Source organism: Bombus pascuorum, chromosome 13 (genome assembly GCF_905332965.1).
Source record: "Bombus pascuorum chromosome 13, iyBomPasc1.1, whole genome shotgun sequence".
Lineage (NCBI taxonomy): Eukaryota > Metazoa > Arthropoda > Insecta > Hymenoptera > Apidae > Bombus > Bombus pascuorum.
The window spans coordinates 8,570,870-8,591,788 of NC_083500.1; the positions used below are offsets into that span (position 1 = coordinate 8,570,870).

At 42.4% G+C, this 20,919-nt stretch overlaps 3 protein-coding genes across 3 annotated transcripts in view; all 3 read left to right on the forward strand.

Annotated features, from left to right (window-relative positions):
* LOC132913638 (uncharacterized) overlaps window positions 1-16,504 on the forward strand; it is a 52,229-nt gene extending 35,725 nt beyond the window's left edge. Inside the window, exons 2-6 of the mRNA XM_060972107.1 lie at window positions 10,584-10,739; window positions 11,674-11,714; window positions 12,601-12,699; window positions 13,944-14,018; window positions 14,199-16,504. Of these exons, the coding sequence (XP_060828090.1) occupies window positions 10,595-10,739; window positions 11,674-11,714; window positions 12,601-12,699; window positions 13,944-14,018; window positions 14,199-14,402 (564 nt within the window). The 5' untranslated portion in view covers window positions 10,584-10,594 and the 3' untranslated portion in view covers window positions 14,403-16,504. The remainder of the gene's footprint in view (window positions 1-10,583; window positions 10,740-11,673; window positions 11,715-12,600; window positions 12,700-13,943; window positions 14,019-14,198) is intronic.
* The window catches only part of LOC132913737 (proteasome subunit beta type-3), a 341,911-nt gene that overhangs the window by 249,275 nt on the left and 71,717 nt on the right, over window positions 1-20,919 (forward strand). The gene's annotated exons all lie outside the window — the stretch shown is intronic.
* Window positions 17,660-20,675, forward strand: LOC132913722 (glycylpeptide N-tetradecanoyltransferase 1). The gene is made up of 8 exons (XM_060972250.1): window positions 17,660-17,776; window positions 18,302-18,537; window positions 18,620-18,830; window positions 18,906-19,022; window positions 19,081-19,251; window positions 19,329-19,509; window positions 19,601-19,864; window positions 19,929-20,675. The coding sequence occupies exons 1-8, from the start codon at window positions 17,673-17,675 to the stop codon at window positions 20,085-20,087; spliced, it is 1,443 nt and encodes a 480-aa protein (XP_060828233.1). The 5' UTR covers window positions 17,660-17,672; the 3' UTR covers window positions 20,088-20,675.

Genomic DNA, 20,919 nt, shown 5'->3' on the forward strand with positions numbered 1-20,919 from the left:
AACTTGTAACAGGCATAGTGACGGTGAAAAAAAGCTTGTCGCGAGTAAAAAGGGAGCAACGTGTTTCGCTGGGAAACTGTGTCTCTGGGAAAAGTGGAAACGATATCTTTCCACAAGCGGCGGAGCCCTAATGACGTTCGAGCGAGTCAGGGAAGTGATACCCCGGTGAAACGGATGCGGCACGATGAAAAATTGGATGATGGCTTTTCCCCCCTGGCCGAGGCATAGCAAGCAGCGCGAAGAGAGAAGAACAGAGGGACCAGAGAAACACCGTCTACGTCCTCGTCGCGGGCGTCGTTCGCGGAAATGCTACAGCGAAAAAGCCTTTCTCTTTCACGATGTCGGCCTGTGGAGAGCGCGCGAGAAAAAGAGGTGGGGTAGAAAGGAGAAAGAACGAGCCGACTACAGTGGAATTCACGAGTGATTTTCAGCCGTGAAAACGCCAGCACCGACGCCGCGCCGACGTCGACACCGCCGCCGTGAAAAGCACCGGTAGATCTCCCGAGCTTGCCAACCGTCTCATATTTTATGGGCTATTCCCCATTTCGCCGATGCTTTCGCGCGTACCCGTATTGAAGTAACACGCCGCTCGACGTGCCCTCGCTCTAAATTCGTAATTCCTGGCGGATCAAGGCTTTTTCGCCTCCTCACCAGCCAATTTGTCGAGAATTCCAAGGTGTCACTGGCAACAAAGACTACGTTCCAACATTTTTCGTGACAAACGGTTTATGGTAAAGTAATTTGTTCGACTCGTGTCGAGTCTATAATAGGATGAATGTTCTGGTTTATAGCGTGGATTTCTCTACAGGGCTTCGCGAGATATATACGTTCGTAGAGTGGAATTTAGACATCAAAATGACGCAAAAAGTACACGTGCGAAGATATCGTTTGATGCTTTAAGTTAAAAACAATGACATTCCAACACGGGAATATACCTGTATGAATGAATCAGCTGACGAACCTTCCTCTTTAATTCATTCAGGCTTCGTGTTTCTCGCTCTAATATAATTAGAATCCTGCCGAAATCCTATCCGTATCGCGTATCGCTTCGACGGTTCGTGAATGTTGGAGCGAGATACACGAAGCGTATGTTAGATAAAGAAAGGTTCGTCAGCTGGTTCATTGATTATACTAACACGTTTCCAAGCTAGGATCGTTTCTATCTTGAGAAATAAGCAACGTTCTCATACGTGAATACTTCTTTCGTCGCTTTGACATCTACAATCTACCCTATAGATGTACCTCACGTATTTGCCGACGTATATTCGAGGTTGTATATTCGTTTACAGGAACATGTCCCGTTTACCTAAACGCCTGATCCAATGGAAATCATGGTTTCACAGGGTAAACTCTGTTTCCCGCGGATTTTGCGGCACGTTAACGCCACATTCACGGGGAAAGATCACTTATGGAAATTTGCGCAGTCTGTATTCGACAAAGTACTACGTCTGCAATGTGTCGGAACTTGACGCCGGACCCGGTTGAATAGTAAATCAAAATGAAGTGCTGGATGTATCTGTTGGCTACGTCTACGGGGGATCCCTCTGTCCGTCTGAATGTTGTATTCAACGCGGGTGTTTCGTAGCAGGCCGTGCAAACTGCGCACAAGCGGTACATTGCAGTTTATAATAATTCAAGTGAACGTTAATTTCGTATTCCGGACGAGTACACGCAAAAGACGAAACCCTCAAGCGTATTAACTTGATACGTTATATAGGCTGTTATACTAACGTTCCCGTGATATAATACGAATGATTAATACCGGTTACTTAGCCGAACATAGCCTAGCGAGCGTGCGATACCGTCCCTCGGTATATTTTATGGGAGCATCCACCATTTACCGATGCTTTCATTCGGGGAGGTCATATTCAAGCCGTCCGCTAGACATCGACCACCGTTCACCGTAAATTCGCGTCCACTACCGTAAATTTCATCTAAAATACTTTTTCCCTGCGCGTGATTGGTCGCCCCGGTAGCGCGATACCCTCGTGCCGATATATTTTCAATTCGTCCCGCACCACCTTTAATATTAATATCCTCGATTCGGCTTCTAGCCAAAATTCAATGTTTTATAACCTGCACCATCCACGAGCGAAATCGAACATCTATTACTGTATCCTACAGCCCCATGGTGTTCGCCTAACTACATTAGCATGTTTATGATATGGGTAGTTCCAACGTTAGTTTACAAAAGATTATGGCGATTACGCGCGGGAGAGAATCGCGATATCACGGATTACCGAATCTCTGGAATCTATCGTTCCGCTTATATTCGTGCAGCTTTCCCCTCGCGTTTTCATCCATTCTTCACGGGTACAGGCCAGGAGAATGAATTTATGCAAAATAGGTAGCGTTGCGTAACGATGGGACGTCGAAGGGAACGTTAAATGAAAGTTTACAAGAGGAAAAATGGACGACGTCGCCGCTGGCCGATGCTTTTCAATTAAGCAACAACGACCAACGCGTTCTCTCGCGTCGATGAATTTTTATCGGGCTCTCGTAGCACGTGCAAAATTCAACTAATTACCGCATTACATGACCGAAATGGGAACAACAAAAAAATAAAAAATGGGCGAGGAAGGTGAAAGGGAGCAGAGGAGAAAGAGGTGGCGAATTCATTTACGCGGTTGGCCGTTTATTCTCATCGAGGGATTAAATGGCAAATTGGTCTTGGCTCGCGCCAATTACCCCGGCCGATAGCCACGAGCCCACTGGTGGAAACATTGTTTTTAAACTTGCACGACGATCGAACGAACAGGAAACGCGGACTTGGCCATGGCGGTCGAGACAAATTAATTTTCGATGCGCCGAAGGCAAATCGTGGAGGACCATTAAGTTCACTGTTCCCCCAGGAGATGAGTTAATTAAGAAAGGAAACCGTGGGTTGGTCGCTTGTTCCTCGACAAATTAAACTACAACCCGTGAGAACAGAACACGCAGATGAAAGGTCGCCGACATACTTTCTCGGCGTTGTCCGGAGTCGGACGATGAAATTTCGCTCCTTCGCATTTTCCATCGTAGATTTCCACCGACGCAGTAATCTCTCGGCGATCGTTCGTTCGAAACCTTCGCCGCGTTTTAATGCGTCCCGCGATTAGTTTCGGTCAACCAATTAATTTTTTTCTCTTCGACGCACCGACCAGGAAAATGTAAATGCGAAAACGGATTTTGAAAAAAAAACCGCACGCTCGTTTCGCCATTTCCTTTTTTACTGTGCGCTCTGACCAGCAATATAGCTGCAGCAAATACATTTTCCGTGAAAAGAAAAGAGAAAACATTTTCTGTCATGCAAATACGTTTCTCTCTCTCTCTCTCTCTATCGGCCTATGTTCCTCGAAATGTAGTTGAATTAAAGTCACGATGGGAGCTCAAAACTGACAGCGTAACTAACTTTTTTATAATTCGTCGCACGAATTTCCCTATTCTCCTTCGTGCACGTCGAGCGAATTGCACGTGAGAAATTAACCCCATTCGAGACAAGATGAGATTATAGGGAAATACACATCCCTGGACGCGTCGACGACGAGATATCGCGACGATGAAAAAAACCCATACGTATTGTAACATCCATACAGGATTGGCCTCTAACCGTTCGAACTTTCATGTCCATAAAAGTAGCTTATTTACTAGGGTTTTATACGTATGGAGATACAGAGGGGAAAATCTAGAAGAGTAGCATATTTACGAGAACATATCCACGTACGCCCCATACCATATGGGACCTCGCTACATCTATTTGGATTCCATATCTACGAATACATCGTATATTTATAGCGGGATACTCTATCCGCCAGAGAACTACGTAAGTTTGGTATTCGTTCGTCGAGCCGTTTTCTTTACCCTTTAAATGCTTTATCATTTCGAACGAAGGCGTTCGTTAAAGAAAATGAACTTTTCCATAAGCGAATGATGCAAACGAGCCTCGGCGTCTGTTAAAACGTAAAGGAAGAAAAGTAACCGGATAAAGAATATCCGAGGCGTATCTTCTTAAGCGAAAAAAGAAGTATTCTTCTCTAGTCTAGCTTTTTCACCTTTTACCGCCAACATAAAGCCAAAGCGAACGACACTCGAGCACAAGAATCTCCGTTGAACTTTCCATTTCGCTGGAAAGCCGGAAACGCAACCAGGATAGCACCGTCCTTGGCGTAACGCGGTTTTAGTGTCCTGCTAGCCGAGGATTTTACTAGCTTCGCCGGTAGAGCAAGCCACGAAATTTACATTATACTATACGGCTGAAATTCTCTCTGTTCGCCACGCCACTTTTTGCCCAGCGATTAAGCGGCACGCGCGCTACTTTAATGTGCATAAAATTCGAGACGCTAATGAAAAGCTGGTTGCGCCAGAGTGATAAAGTCCATGGTGCTTACTGATCCCGAGTCTCACGGTAAAAACTCGATTAAATAGCTCGAAGAAGTCTTCCTCCTTATCGAAAGACGATTTTCCTCTACGTAAGGCGACCCAATAATAGCGATACAATCGGCAAGCGGATGACTCTACACAGACTACACAGAGAAATAGATTGCAAATGTGGAATACAATCTTTTCATAGGGTATTTCGTTCTCGATAAAATCGAGTTTTAATATTTTTTTAATACACGTATGCGAGCTGAAATAATTACTGGTCGGGTACGAGCAAATAATTAACTGGAGGTTATTCTACATGCCAAAATACGTTGAATGCTAAAATATGCTAAAATGTAGAATAAAAGTTTCTGGTTTGATGCTTCGTTAAAAAAAAAGAAATAGTAATTATGGAATTTGGATACGTTAGTTAAAAATTAGCCCCGTACACGCGTACTTCGTTAACTTTTTTATGTAATTTCATCCACAACAAAGCGTTGCATGAAAAACTTTCGTTCTACGTTGTCGACTTATTTGCACGCCCTCCATTTTTCCTCCAGTTCAATGCAAATATTTTCTCGTAAATATAGAAAAATAAAGTCATATGGAAAATTGTATCGTGTAGTTTCGAAATATTTGTTCACGTAATCCTTGCTGATTGTATCACGATTACTGTAACACCCTGTATAGCGTTCTAATCTATCTCTAAATCATCGTGTCAAATTTCCAGTGTTAGCCAGTAATTTTACTTTGAGATCACGAGCAAGTTCTACTCGAAATTAGAGGCATACGAAATTAAGCGGCGCGCACGAGGCGTGGAACTCAAGAGACCGCCTGAAAGCACTCCTCGATGCTCTCCTAGTTGCCGTTTCACGAATGTCTAAACGGCAAAGCGACGTACACATCGAGAGACGAATCGAACAGAGGGCAATCTCGAAAAGTTTCTTACTTAAAGTCGCGGTGTATATTCGTCACGTGCGTAGAACTCGAACTCGTGGGAAGCTGCCTGGCCATCGAAACGAAGAGCTCGAAGAAGGTGTCGATATCGTTATTTATTAAATCGTGCCGCGTGAACCAGGTCTCTGGTTCTGACCGTTCTGGGCGAGAATTCACGAACGTCCACGGAGGAAATGAAAGTTTTCTGCCGGAGATAAATTCGCTGTTATCTTAACGACCATCGCTGACGATCAAGAAACTCGGTCGAATTAAAGGCGTGATCGATACACTAATAGATTCGATGTTTTGCCATGAAAATAATTATCGGTGCGGCGATTAAAACGTGCACCATGCCGGAATTAATTGGACGAATTATCTGCGACGGATAAAGGGAATGAAAAAAAATATTTTCCTTAATTGCGCACGGATATGGGAATGAAACTTTGATGACGTATAATTAAACGGTAATTAAGTAAACTCGCGCCAGTTTGACCGAGAAAACTTACGCGGACCAGACCGGGAATATTTTATCTGCCAGTTGCCGGAAGACAAACTAAAACTTCGCGTTATACATACATATATCACGAAACGATAATTTCCCGCTTTTCGTTTGAATAATTATCCAACTACGTGTTCCAGGCGCGAATCAGGGTGCTTTAGCAGAAAACAGTTTCAACGATCGCTTATGTATCTCTAAAAACTTGTAATTGGTTCGATCTGGGATTTGAAACGAAACATATCGGTCTTCTTTCTTTCCCATAACAACGATAAATCCAGAGACAAATGTATATCTTTATGGGGCGGAACTGCTGCTTGAAATTGGAAATAAGACAATCCGATTTATCTTCCCCCTCTGGCAAATATCGCGGTGAACTCGACTTTCTAGCAACGTGGCGGCATTGTAAATATTTCTAGATGTATCACGGAAATAATCACAGGCACGGTGCACACACGCAGCCCATCCCTTGGTAACGTAACGCTTTAAGAACGAAATTCCATCCAGTCGATTTGAAGCTACCGCTGGGCCGCGAGCACCACGGTCGGTTATAAAAATAACGTGTAGCTTGGCAAATATACCGACGATGTTCTATACACAAGAACAAGCCGAGAGCAGCATTTTAGAATTGAGTTACTCCGGCCATTGGGAAGCAATGAAGCGTCCCGCGCGAATTTGCCCCCGAGTTTGCGCCAACTTTGCTAGGCCGTTGCTTTACTATCGTTTTGAAGATTGCACAAAAGAAGCAGAACCTGCATTCTGATACGAAATCAATTTTTCTACGACCGGTTTCCTCGTTGTCGAAGATTTTCCAGCTGTTGAACGCTAGCTTGCGGATTAAAAAAGCAGTCTGGCCCTGCCTGGTGTGGAAACGCGCTCGCTGGCTTTCGCAAATTTGCTTACGTGCTTTGCCTTTTGATAGAGATGAAATGAAAAACACGTGGAAATAAATAGAAGGAGAAATTTGCAGCGGGGACATGAAACTCGAAAGTGTACAAGAGTGGCGGAACGCAAGTAAAGATTGTCTGACTACGCACTGGCTGTATTTACTGTGCGTCGACGAGGAGCTAGATAAATACGAGAAAGGATTGATCGAAGCTGAGTCCAACGACTGCTACGATTGAATTCGTGATGAAAGTCGAATGGATGTTAGGATCGGGCCAAAAGTAGACGCTGTTTTCCAACATGAAACGAACTTATGGCGAATGGTACAGGAAACGTATTTAATTGCTGCGGAACGTTTCAATATTTACGTCCGATTGGACGTGAAATTTCGGCAAAATTTCAGCTACCTTCAACGATATCGATTCCACCGAGTCGGATTTCATGCTCTGACAAGAATGACAGCCTATAAATTGAGATTTGATCGATGACCTTCAGGGTAGTAATAACTGCACGGCCAATGTTTGCTCATGGGAGTTCTAGAATGGAACTAGTTATAGACTACCGCCGACCAGGGCCATCCTCTCATCCGACGGAGAGAGAGCAACCTAATTCTCGGGCCGAGTTCGCTCCTAAGTAGGAAAATAAAAAGCTCTTTTAATCTACGCGATTCAAAGCGAGTTGGTGGAAGGGTAAGAGGAGAGAGGAGTACAAGAACAAAGAACTTCCCCTATTACGGATGAAAAAAGCCGAAGATCTTCTGTTGAACACGCCGTAAGCACTATTGATTACGCGAAATGAAATTTCATCGTAATTCGACGCGACCGAAACTTTCCTCTTTCTTCTCCGACGATCCCATTTCAATCTAAAAGATTTTCAAAGTCAGCGTTCCCTTCCCGTGGAAAACTCCGCTCGCGTATTACGTTCTCACCCGGGCGTCCGTGCGATCAGCGAATAAATCACGCTCACGAACGAGCGTGAAATACAAGGGAAATCTAAAACCGGGGCACGCGTGATCAGATGAATTTATTTAACCGGGTTCGTAACGGAAATGCGAGACAGTCACGAAGCGGGTTGCTCCGATGAGCAAATAGCTCGACGTGATTTATCACAAGACATTCCGTTAGTTCGTTATGTTATTTCTATTATTGCCCGGGACACGCTTGGTAAACTGTTAAGCACATGGTGTTTCTCTGATCCAAGCTACCATAAAATGGAGGGAACGATATAATTCCGAGCAAGGTCCAGCAGCTTTTACTGCGAAACACTGTCGTAAAAGTTTACGTCCTACTGGGCCAGCCAACTTCCCTTTTAGCGAGTTTCGATCGAGCTCCTTGGCCGTGTTTAATTACATCGATTAAGGTCTACGAGCGTCTCGCATCCTGCTACTCTTACTCTCGCGGTATATCGCGACAAATTCACCCTCCGCTTCTCGTGCAAGGTCGAACGAGGACGCCGGATGAAACCTTATCTATCGAACCGATATAAAGGGTCCGATGTTCTCGATTCGTCGAAAGCATTGATAGGGCTGGGAAGCTGGCACTGATAGGTCAACCGATCCGTAGAATTGAACCTTGATCTACACCCCGAAGAACTATACACATGGCTGGCTTGGAACTGGGATATCCATCGATTGACATGTCCAACGGTCGAGTGGATCTGTTTACCCGCAGCCGATTCTCGTGGACGACATGTTCGACTAGGATTTAAACCAACGGGATTGATCCTGCTCTCTGGACACGGTTAAACTCGCTCCTCCGTATCGTCTATGTACTACTACCGCTCATTTGATTTTCCAATTAAATGTCTCTTGCCCTGTGGCTTGTTAAAAGCGCAACGTCCGTCCACCTCTCTATATTAAAGATCGCCAGGGAATGGGGGCGGATACGTACGAGATTTAAAAACTATATCCAAGAGGGATAGACCACGATTTAAGAAATACGAGGCCATATTGAATGGTAATGGCCATTACCATTCGTCACATAGAAAAGAGATTAAAGTTAGCCCGATATTGGAGCAACCGATCGAGGACGATAAACCGGGTTGAGATGATATTCGAGAGGTCGTGAAATTCTTAGTCGACGTAACGGATCGGGGAATACGGTCGAAATAATCGTGTTACTTCGTCCGTGATCTAACCGGAGAATTCACCTGGAAATTCTAACTATCCATTTCGGCTCGATATAATCTTGTCGCCCACTGCCGAATGCCACTTTAGCTACCGAGAGAAGCTGTGCACCTGACAATTGCTAACAGAAGCGTATTGAAAGGATCAGCCTTATCAACTACTGATTGACGTTTCATATCAAAGAACAGGGACCGAACGGTACAACGTTTCATACAGTATATTCATCGATCTGTATTTCATTGATTAAGTGGAACAGCCGTGGGTTGTGTCGGGGAGTTCCTACTGACCATAACCAACCGGCACCGTTTTAATCGATAGGATTATTCTGTTCCACGGCTGAACTCACAATCTTGCCTGCAATTGCTCCCTGATGCTTGTTAGTGATCTAATTTTCTTTGTCGCTCGATCGACCATTACGCCCGATCTCGGATCGTAGAATGCCGGTAAAATTCCTAGCAATTTTTGAAACAACGCACAATAATTAGAAGCGAGATACGTTCTCCCGATAACGAAGCATTCGTTCCAATCTGCACCTCGTGACCATTACAGCCGGTAATTTCCGTAAATTCGAACAGGATCCGTATCGACTGATTTTAACAAAGTTCAAAAAATACCCCGGACTAAGGAGGGGGTAAATTAGGATCGTTCGAATCGAGCCAAGTACTTTCCCTTGTAATTCGTTCAATTTGTTTGTGAACAATTTTTAAACGATCTGCTTTGCTGCAAGATCGAGATCGAATCTGAAGACGTCGAAGGTCAAGTGACTCAAATAATCTTAGCTTACTATATCTCCTCGCCACTCTTTCTTGCTCCTTGAGATCCTCGACTAGGAGGGAGCTTTAAGAATGCATTTCTATGTTTTCTCAAGTCCCAGAATCCAATCTCCGTTACCGAACTTTCTCTCTCCGTCTCCGTTCGCAACCGAAACGTTACAAGTGATTAATCGTCAAAGTCAAAGAAACGATACAGTTAATCAAAGAAGAGCGGAACATCCGTAGATATCGGAGAAGTACAAGAGTCGAACGTAGCTTAACAGCGTGCGGACCTTGTGGTCTTCGTGTTCTATGAGGATTTAAACTAGACGTACCCTTTCGCTCCCAGCCCTTCCTCTGTAATTCCTGATCCGGATTTGAATTCTGGCGTATCTGTCGACTGCGCGAGGTTTCCTCCGCTGAAAGACGTTTTCTCTAGTCTTCTACCCTGTCCTCGTAAGCCATTTTCATTCGTATAAGACGATAAATCCTCCGATCAACCGGGGCAAATTGAAATTCCGATATCTCCGTTAGAACAACGCGTCCGGAGGGAACAATTTTTCTTTCGGTCTCGCGTCAATTTTCCAACTTCGACCAATCAAATCTCCACCTGTAGTTTTCCCTTCCCCCTTTCCACTTTTTTGGTGTGATTTTTTGTTTCTTTGTTCAACGTTTAATCCGAATAATTACGGGTCATTTTTTAATCGCCATCCAGCAGCTTGTAGGATCATCGAATTCGATAGAGGCTGCGATAGGTCATGTATCGAAGCGTGATAAGAGTAATTTATTGCGCGCCACGATAATCCTTTGATACACGGTGTCCTGCTCCTTTTTTTCTTTTTTTCTTTTTTTAACGCTGTCTGCGTAGTATCGACGAATTACGATCCCGTTGAAAATTGACGATTTCGAACTGGCTGGCGACACGTGACGTTATCTACGCGTGAATAACATTCACGCGTACACTTCGATTCTCTAGCCGGTTTCGATCCACGAAAGAGATGCGTGGCGGTCAATTACGTAACACGTAGCCCCATTTCTGTCATTCCAGAGATGTGAGGAATGATCACGTGGGTGATGGTCGGGCTGCTCCTGGCTGCGGAAACTTGCGGCAGAAACGTCCTCTCCGGAAACGGAAACGGAAAGGAGGAGTCGAAGCAGAAAGACGGACTGAAGGGAATCACGACAGAAGAAGAAGACATCTACCGTGCGTATTGGCGTGGATGCGCGACGTGCTGCGAAGAGCAAAGGAGAAAAGTCGTGGAGAAAGGGCGGAGAACGGGGCAAACAGATCTATGATTTGCTCGACTAACTCGAGCTTATCCACTCCCTCTCGAATCCTGCAATCGAGCTCCACTAATCCTCCTTCCTGGCTTTCTACCGCTTACAGATCTCACTCTGGCCACTTTACCTCCTCCCTGCTACCTCCTACCAATTCCCCACAAATCATTCCCCGATCTATACACCTGGCTTGTAACATATTGTTCTGAAATATCGCCAACCGTGCCCGCTGCCAAGCTTCTTAAAGCGCCAATGCTATTTTAGCTAAAGTCTCTCGGCTCGAACCGACATTCGCAGAGCTTAAAAGAGAAAAAGAAAAAAAGAAGTCGAAAGATTTCGCTTCCTTTTTCTTCGGTTGTTTTTCTCGGCTACTCCTTTTACGCTCTCCTTCTATTTTCCATCGGTCTCCGGTGGAAAAAGTTTGTATTCCATTAGCGTGTCGGAATAGGAAACCTCTCTAGCGAACGACTGTAAACTCTTGGATATTCCGGTGGAGCGGCAAAACGTCCGGAAACGGCTTCAATTTGAACGGTTTGAAAAGTATTAATTACGACACTGGACCCCGCCACTGAAACAATACATCGTCGTACGCTCGTTCGGGTGTATGGGTGCATTTCGAGGAGAACGAGCTTTTGTTGCCACGATCCGCAACGCGCGCCGCACCGTTATAAGTTCCATTCGACGGGACAATCCATTTTCCACGACGTTAAGTGTATTGCGACGGGCGGGAATTATATCGAAGGAACGCCTAAGCGTGTTTAATTGTTGCGTCTCTCCGCCCTTTGTCTCGTACTTCAACCGGTCTGCTGTCTCTCTGTTCAACGCTATTACTCACTCCATCGCCCCCTCTGTTGTTGCAGGTCTAACGTGCTACACTTGCGTCAACGTCAGCGATAACCAGGTATCGACGAGTCCATTAAACGTCCTTCTAAGAGTCCGTAATGCCTGTATCGTACCGAGTCCGGTACACAATTTCGTTTAGCCCCGAGGAGATCGTTCCGCCATCGATCTTTTATTTATTTTCAAACTTCCCTTCCTCCGTTGTTGGCCCTCCTTCCTAACCTACCTATCTCACTTCTTCTGTCCGTACACCCTCGACTCGTCTTTCCTTCTTCGCTCTCCATTCACCATCTACCGCTCTTTGGATCGTCCACGTCGCGAAAGAATTACCAATATCGGGTTCGGTCGTCGATTTCTTCCAGCGGGGAGAAAAAGAAGACACGAAACACCGAAGAAGATGGCTACGAGATCGTTCGACACCGCGGATCAAGTCCGAGCAATTCTAAATAGAAGTTCCTTCCACGGAAATCTCTATTGAAAACCGTTGATTTCAGTCGGATCGATGGTCACCGCGAGTTCCGGCTACTATCTTTCGCTTCGAGAATTTATTCGTTCGACCGTGAACTCCGTCGTCTTATTTCTCCCCTTGTCCTTTTTCCCTTCTCTATTTCTTTTCTTTCATCCCGAATTCCATAGTCGGATCTTTCTATAACGGCGACGCAGTCGTTACGGGCACTCGATCAGAAAGCAACGAATTCTCTAACTCGCTCTACCGATTCCCTCGATTTCGAACGGTACAGAACCAACAAACTCCATACTTTTTTACCCCCATATCGAACCACCGTCGAACTAACCTCGAACTTTCGTGCGATTGATCGAGACTGGTGAGTAACGACCGGATGACCATGCAAATACGTCGACCGGTATATACGAATCCGACGTTATATATGTTCCGATTCCAGCTAATATCACAGCTATCGTATTCTTTTTTTGTCCTCTGTTCGCAGATGTGCAACGAATGGGCGATAGATACACCGTGTCCGGCGGGTGGCCGAGACTTTTGCAGATCGCTGCACATTTTGGACAGCCGGGGAAATAGCGTCTTGGCAAGCACAAATTCTTCTTTTTTTTCTTCTTCTTCTTCTTCTTCTTCCCTTAACACTTGACCTTCTCCTCGAGACGAGAAGACTTCGAGTCGACGCGATTAACTCTGTCGTTGCCAAGAAGTATTAGAACTGCAACTCGAGTGTTGGCCGTGTCGATCCTTTCCTTTCTTACGATAGAGAAACTCTGCCTCTTTTGCTTCACAATTCCAACGGGGATAAGTTTGCATAATTAATGTAATTTACCATCGAAGAATAAATTAAATCGAAGACGCGACGAAAGTAGGAAAAACGACCAGGCGGACGTTTTCCTTCCTTTTCATTGGGCGTTAGAACTCGCGGTTTCCTTCCATGTGTTCTCTCGTTTCACGGGTTGATTGAAACGCGGCCGCGGTGCCACGATAAAATCGACACGTTCGACGTTCATCACGAAACCATTGTACGCACGATGCGCCTGCCACCGATGAAGATCAATCCGAAATTTTATCACTAGCCTCACTAATAGCTTCTCCCAGCGTTAAACGCATTATCGATTTCCGTGTTTGTTAATGGATAAACTTGCGAAACTGAATTCACAGCGGAAGAGTGATGGCGGAATGGCTTCCCTTAAGAGCATCCACCGACTAAGCACTTTCTAAAACTCTTTCAATTATGAATATCGGAATCAATTAGAGCTTATCAATTCGCCTATTCGCGGTCTCTACACGTTCTCGGCTTTATTGGTTCATCGATTAATTAATTCTTAGATGCGAATATCCACGTAACGATATGGTGGGAAGATTCGCAGATGACACGGAATAAAACGTTTCCCAAGCAGTATCTTCAGACTGTGCGGCGATTCTTTCGCTTCAAACGAAAGACTCGAGTGAAACCTCCGTGATATTTTCCTTTTCCTTTCTTCCCTTTCTTTTTTTCTCTCTTTCTCTCTAAAGTTTCAGAACGCTCGGAAAGAAAGGAAGGGAAAGAAGCGGAAAAAAAAAGCCGTAGCAATCGCCGAGATGAACATTCTGTGTACGCGAAATCGAACATCTAAGAATTAAACAGTGAGAAAAAGATCGACGACGTAGATCCTAACGACCGGGAATCGATATTTTAACAATTGCTAGACAGAAAATAAAGCAGCCCCCGTTGCATCGTGAAGAAAATGAGAACGAACGTATCAACAAGCCTATACAAAACGATGACGCAACGAATGTAACATGCCCCTGACGCACAATGGTCCGTGAAAAAGCACGTTTATATTTCAGGTGAGCAAGAGCTGCGTGAGTAGCGCGGAATGCGGACCTGCCTCGGTCGGTTGCATCCCAGTGGATACGCAGCAGGTGCGAAATAGCGAATTTTTTCAAAGTATCCTGGTCTGGCTTGCCTTCTCTTTTAGCTGTTCTGTATCTAGTCAACCGCATACACATAGTTGGTGTTACCAACTGTCTTTCTTTCTCTCTCGCAGAAGAGAGGAGGAAGCCGCGCGACCGGGTGAAATAAATTCGGTTATTTCGTTCCAGATCTGCATCAGCTGCTGCGATCTGAGTTACTGCAACATCGAGTCACCTACCAACGCCACCAACGCCATTTTCTCGCGCAAACGGCGCGCCAAATCGAAGTCGAAACGCAAACGACCCGGTAGAAACGGGGTCGAGGGCAGCCGATTCTACGGGGGCGGCGCTCTCTGGCTCATGGCCTCACTATTCTATGCATATCATTGCTGAGGAAGCAGCACCGCGGAAGAATCTCTAGTTAGAAGACATCAGCCGTACACCAGGCAGCTCGGGAATTATCCCCCACCGGAGTTACGATTCGAGAATATAAAACGCGTTTTTTCGCAATCCATCTATTTCTTATCGAACGAAGCGACTCTAGTCCTACTCGTATACTCTCATCTCTTCTCGACTGATAGCATATCCTGTCATTGTTACACCTACACTTTCCATGTTTCGAACGTTTAGAAAGTCCTCGAGTCCTAAGTAAAAATTATTCGTAAAAGTACTCGCGACTCCGTGCTTCTCGAGCAGTCGAAGCTTTGGAAGAAAATCTGTGTTCTATTAATCAGCTTCCACCGTCTCGTCTCTGTTTTTCGATGGTGTGAAGTAAATCGCGAATCGTGTGCTATTATCGCGCGAGCGAGTGTTTTTGCGTAAGATAAGCTAGGGAAATTAGAAACCTGTTCGTCTTTCTCTTCGTTGACAGATTCGAAGAGTACGAACTCGTCTCCCGAAGAGAGAGAAAAAGAGAGAGATGTCGCCAGGATCCTCTGGGAGAATCCTGCGTTGTCTGAAGCATGTATAGTTAACGGAGGGCCGTTTTAAAGACTCTCAGTGATGGAAAAAGGAATTGTTCTCTTCTCGTAGTAGCGTAGTTGCCTATGCCTTGTTAGAAAACGAAAAGAAAAAAGAAAAAATGAAAATACACACACACACAAGACGAAAATAAGATGTAAGTTCGAGTTTACGGATTTAACTTTCTACAGAGTTCCAGTGCCAAAGCGAGCGAGGAAAATTCAAATACCTTCCATACAGCTGATTTTACAGGGGCATTTCATTTTCGATCGAGAACAGTCAATGCTGATATATATTAGGGGCTGAAGATCCGTATTGTTTTTCGTGTTTTAAAGGCCCTGATTCGACACGCGGAATTTCATTTCGACTCCTCGAGGTGGAAAAAAGAGCGAGACGCGGGAAGACAAATGAAACGTTTGCTGCTTGTTCCCTGCTGATTCATTCTGAATTTCAGTACCTGCTAGAGCAACGATCGATCGTTGTCCTCAAGGCACTTGCTCACTGAAACCGCGAATTCCCCGTACGATTCACGACCATGTGTTTCATTCGACAAATAAAATAACAAACCTTTTCTATTACTCCCTTTCTACGGTTTTTTCGTTCACGACTCGACGAGTACTCCGTTAGACCTAATTTACTTTGACATCGATCTCTCGGTCGAATGTTTAACCAGTGCTCACGGATCAATCGAGTTTTTCGTTTTCTTCGAATCGGAGAAGCGAATGTTGATTTACATGGAAAGTTCTTAATTGATTAAGTTGCTCGCGCGCAACTTCAAAGAAATCGCTAATTATGTATCCAAGGCGTAAAGTTCCTAATTATTCCCACGTAATAATATTACTTCTATCATATCATTTTATTTTTCCCTAATAACACTTCTCTTGTGTTAATAAAGCGTTAATTATCCTAATTGTCAATTTATTTGATAAAGCGAGAACACGATAGTTTCCTTTAGTTAGATATCAGAACCAGCCAGTTTGCAGAATTTATGACAAAGAGAAGAAAATCTGGCGCCAAAAGCGAGATTAGATTCATTCCAAAATCAATTTCCACTCCACTCTTATCGTTCAATCGTCGAACAGAAGCAAGAACCGTTCAGTTTCCGTGGATATCGGGTTTCTTAAGGAAAACTGGGAAAAAAAAGAAAGAGAAAACATTGGAATATCGCGGCACGCTGGCGAATCGTGGAGTTTGCTCTTGCCCGCAGTTTGACAAATAGATATGCAAATCATAAATTATGCGAACGGGACGTACGCGGGATTTGAATTATCGATAAACTGGAATTACGCGTACCTAAAAGCTGTTTACATACCTACAAACTCGCCTACTACAGACTATTTAATGCTATTACAATTATTAACAATTATACACATAAATAAATAAATAAATAAATAAATATATAAATGAATAAATGAATATATATTATGATATAGAAATTATACATTGTTTCGGCATGAAGATGTAAGAATACTGTTGGTAATGAAATAAAGAAGACTATAATTGTCAGACTGGCACACAATGGAATAATTTTATTATATGAATCTCAAATTCTTTTAATTTCAATTATTACAACCCGAATTCCTTGATCCATTTCAAACCAATAACTCACAACGTGTGTTTATACAATGTATGTTATGCAATGTATTTGTGCTATGCAAAACATATTCGACCTAACGATGACGCACCATGTGCTACGTGTTATCGTAATGATTTAGTATTGAATACAATGTCGAAATAATATAGTATAGTATAATTCAAAGAAAATTATATAATATTAAAAAGATATGCAAAAAAAAAAAAAATAAATAAGACCACATTAGAGTAGTATTGTATGATATTGAAAAGTGCTATTGATTTCAAGATAAAAAGACAATGAATAGCATACGGACTAGAGTCAACAGAATTTCGGAACGTCGAATTCTAACAATTGTATTTCAATTACAAATCGGTTATCGGTGGATTAATTACTGAATTAAATTAAAAGTAACTTTCCGATCTTCAAATTTGTCTATCTTATTCGTTCACAAAAATACATTTTACTATCATCACTGATTACTTTTGCAATACAGTTTAAAACAAAATAAATGATATCGTTAAAAAATAATTGGTTCTTATCTTGACTCACATTTTACGATGACAAATATTCGAAGAGATAACATCGATGATAAAATCGGCGCCAAACATTCCCGCCAAATTTGCTGCGCAGCCGACGCCATATTGCTTTCTCTCGCTGTTTGAAGATCCCGCGTTCTCGAATTTTCCCACGCTTCTTTTTCCACGGAAAGTCGTTTCGAAACATTCTCAATCTCGCCAACGAAACCGCTAATGCGTTTCCGAACTACCGTAAACACGTATTTTCTAATTTCGAAGTTTTCGGATAAGCGATCCGAGAAATTTATTTCTATCTAACGCGCGTTCACTACGAAATGGAACGACTCGTAGGCGTACCAAATACTTTTTAAGAAAACGCGTATAATTTCTTTTGCCGATCAAAAACTTTATACTATTCACGATCCCTACACTGTATAAAAGCTATTTAGAGTAATTTGTTGGCGTATAAAGAAATTTTGACTAAAAGAAAAATGAATTAATTTAAACACTCCGACGCGATACAACTTTTCGAAGGAACCACCATGGCGTATATCACGTGACCCGTTTATTCTACGTGTAAGAGCTACTAGGGGGAGCCACCATGTCTTGTGCATGCGCATTATCAAAATCTATATTAAAATGGAGGAAAAGAGTCAAGTTGTGGAACGGGAGGCTAAGAAGGATGAGATTCACGAAAAAGATGGGAAATCCAAAGGGTGAGCGAACGTTTATTCGATTCCTAAGAAGTACTTACCGTGTAATTTCAATTGGTATGATTGGAGAGCATTTGATTCGATTCACTTTGAATACGAGTTATGGATGACCGGCAATACCGTAGACGTCATTTAATGTTATTTTTTATTAACCGTTATATAATTATTGATAACAATATTTTATTATTAACTTGAAATAATAAAAGGCTTCTTATATTATTATATTTTGTCCCCATAGTTGAATTGGATACTTTAGAATTATGTTTATGTGTCATAGTAACCTACTAATTCAAAACTAGGTATATATAGCACTATAAGTGTTCAATATTGTAAGAATATAATCGTATGTAATATTTAATGTGTCCCTTGTATATAAATACTATTATCCTTGAAGATATTTTCAAAATGTAAAGTTTTAATGTATCATGTATCTTCCTTGTCGCTTCTTGCATTGTGTATGCCTGTGTGAGTTGTGCTTCTTTTACTGATAGCGCATAAAGAAATAAAAGAAAAATACTTGTAATTTAGTTCAAAAAAGAAACATCATAAGAAGAAGAACAAGATGGCGCGTGCCACTGGTGAGAATCACAATCACACAGGGCACAGAGATGAACATGAAATGCATAGCACATGTAACATTTCTATAAAAGACATCCAAATGGCAATGGAGGTTTTTAATATACAGCAGAAACCTGCTAAAACTCAGGAAGAGGCAATGCAAAAGCCTTATCAGTTTTGGAGTACGCAGCCAGTACCAAAAATGGGTAAACAATTTAACATCTACATTCCACGATGGTAAACAATAATTTTAAGTTGACCAGATTATATTATGAAGATTTTCTGCAGATGAAAAAATAGTTAACAATGAACCCATTGAATCTGACAAAACATCAATCAGGGAAGAGCCTTATTCATTACCAGCAGACTTCCAATGGGATACTTTAAATCTTGATGATCCTTTAGTTTTAATAGAATTGTATACTTTATTGTCTGAGAATTATGTGGAAGATGATGACGCTATGTTTAGATTTGATTACCCACCTAATTTTTTGAAGTGGTAAACAAAATATCAACTAATGAAATTTAGAATGTAGTTTAGTTCAATTAAGTACTCAATAGAAGATGTTTCTAGGACACTGCAATGCCCTGGATGGTGCAAAGAATGGCACTGTGCGGTACGTGTGACTAAAAGCGGACGTCTAGTCGGTTTCATTTCCGCTATTCCAGCTACTCTGCGTGTTTATAATCAGTAGGTTTCAAATTATTTTCAGTCTATCCCCTGTTAGCTAATGTAAGGAAAATTTCAGCACTCAAAAAATGGTGGAAATAAATTTCTTATGTGTGCACAAGAAACTGAGGTCAAAACGGGTTGCACCAGTATTAATACGTGAAATAACTAGGAGAGTTAATCTTCAAGGTATATTCCAGGCTGTTTATACCGCTGGTGTTGTATTGCCAAAACCAATAGCAACTTGCAGGTGTGTACCTGCATCACAACCAATCTCACTATTATATCACTATTTATTATCATTTAACTATGAATTCGGTTTTAAAGGTATTGGCATCGTTCTCTCAATCCAAAGAAACTAATTGAAGTGAGGTTTTCTCACTTGTCTCGCAATATGACTATGCAGAGAACTTTAAAGTTGTTTAAACTGCCAGAAAATACAAAAGTACCAGGATTTAGGAAATTGGTTGAAGCAGATATACCTCAAGCTCATAAAATATTAACCGATGTAATGATTTTTTCAGGAAAATACTACAGTTGCTAGAAGTATTAATGTTAATGTTTTAATTTAGAAAGTATTACGGTCATTCATGTTTTAGTATTTGGAGAAATTTGACTTGGCTCCGATTTTCTCCATCGAAGAGTTCCGACATTGGTTCCTCCCACAAAACGGCATTATTAATAGTTTCGTAGTAGAAAACAATGGTAAAATTACTGATATGGTTAGCTACTATACGTTGCCGAGCTCTGTAATGCATCACCAGACACACAAAACTCTCAGGGCTGCATACAGTTTTTACAACGTATCCACTGCGACTCCTTGGCTCGAACTTATGACTGATGCATTGATATCGGCTCGTAATGTAAGTGTAATTACTTGTACCTTTATCATATAAGAAAAAAACATCGTTTATATATTATTTTCAGCTCAATTTCGACGTATTTAATGCGTTGGATCTCATGGACAACAAAGAGTTCTTAGAGCCATTAAAGTTTGGTGTAGGTGACGGAAATCTCCAATATTATTTATATAATTGGCGTTGTCCTAGCATGACACCTGGAAAGATTGGTTTGGTGCTCCAATAAGTTCTAAATAAACGAATTCGTCTAGAAAAGAAGTTTTCGCACGTGCAAGTTTAAGAAACGGAAGCGACGATAAACGATGGAAATAAATATTATTAGGATAATATAGGAGGAATACATGGAAACGGAAGCAAATATAATCTTGCTTTCTACTAACGTGTATCCAAAGCATATTGATCAATAGGAAGGAATCGATGTTTCCTTAAATGAGTCAAAGTAGGACGTTCCATTGGATTCGCCGGTTCCGTGGATGTTAACTTTGGACAGTCTCTGTCTCAACACTTGATCATGACATTAGTTCAAGATCGAAATATGCATGTGCAATGCGTGTATATAGGTATCTGCGTGACGAGCAATGTAGATAATTATCGTATGCTCTAGTAATTTACAAGAACCTTGCGGGGCAAGTTTCCTTCTTACAGGTATCGTCGACCGCAGTGTTACTTGAAAATTTTCGATAAAGCTCCTTGGGCGTTGTTTTATTTGGAATTAAATATTTCCTTTAGCGTCTGTTTTGGTTAAATAGGCCGCAAAGTATGCCAAAGTGGAAAGTGGAAGAAAAATTTAAATAAAAGAAGATCGAAGTATAAAGCGTTTGTTTACCCCCTTCGTTCTTCCTCTCCGACTTTACATCGTAAATCTCATTTTCCCTTTGTAACCTGTATACTCCAGCACGAAATAAAGTTTCCTTATCATACGTGATACGTTTATAGCTGACACGAATGATTCCGCCATTTTTCGATCATTAGCTTTGGTACTGTTTTCTTTTCCGGTACGTTCGAAACACGTGGTTGCATAACAAGCGACCTGCTTCCGGCGCCGATTAGATAGCGGT

Excerpts from the sequence above, each read along its gene's own strand:
- LOC132913722 (XM_060972250.1), top strand. The coding sequence starts at position 17,673 with ATGCGCATTATCAAAATCTATATTAAAATGGAGGAAAAGAGTCAAGTT. Across the intron at positions 18,831-18,905 it reads CCACCTAATTTTTTGAAGTG|GACACTGCAATGCCCTGGAT; the intron begins GTAAACAAAATA and ends AGATGTTTCTAG. Across the intron at positions 19,865-19,928 it reads CATTGATATCGGCTCGTAAT|CTCAATTTCGACGTATTTAA; the intron begins GTAAGTGTAATT and ends TATTATTTTCAG.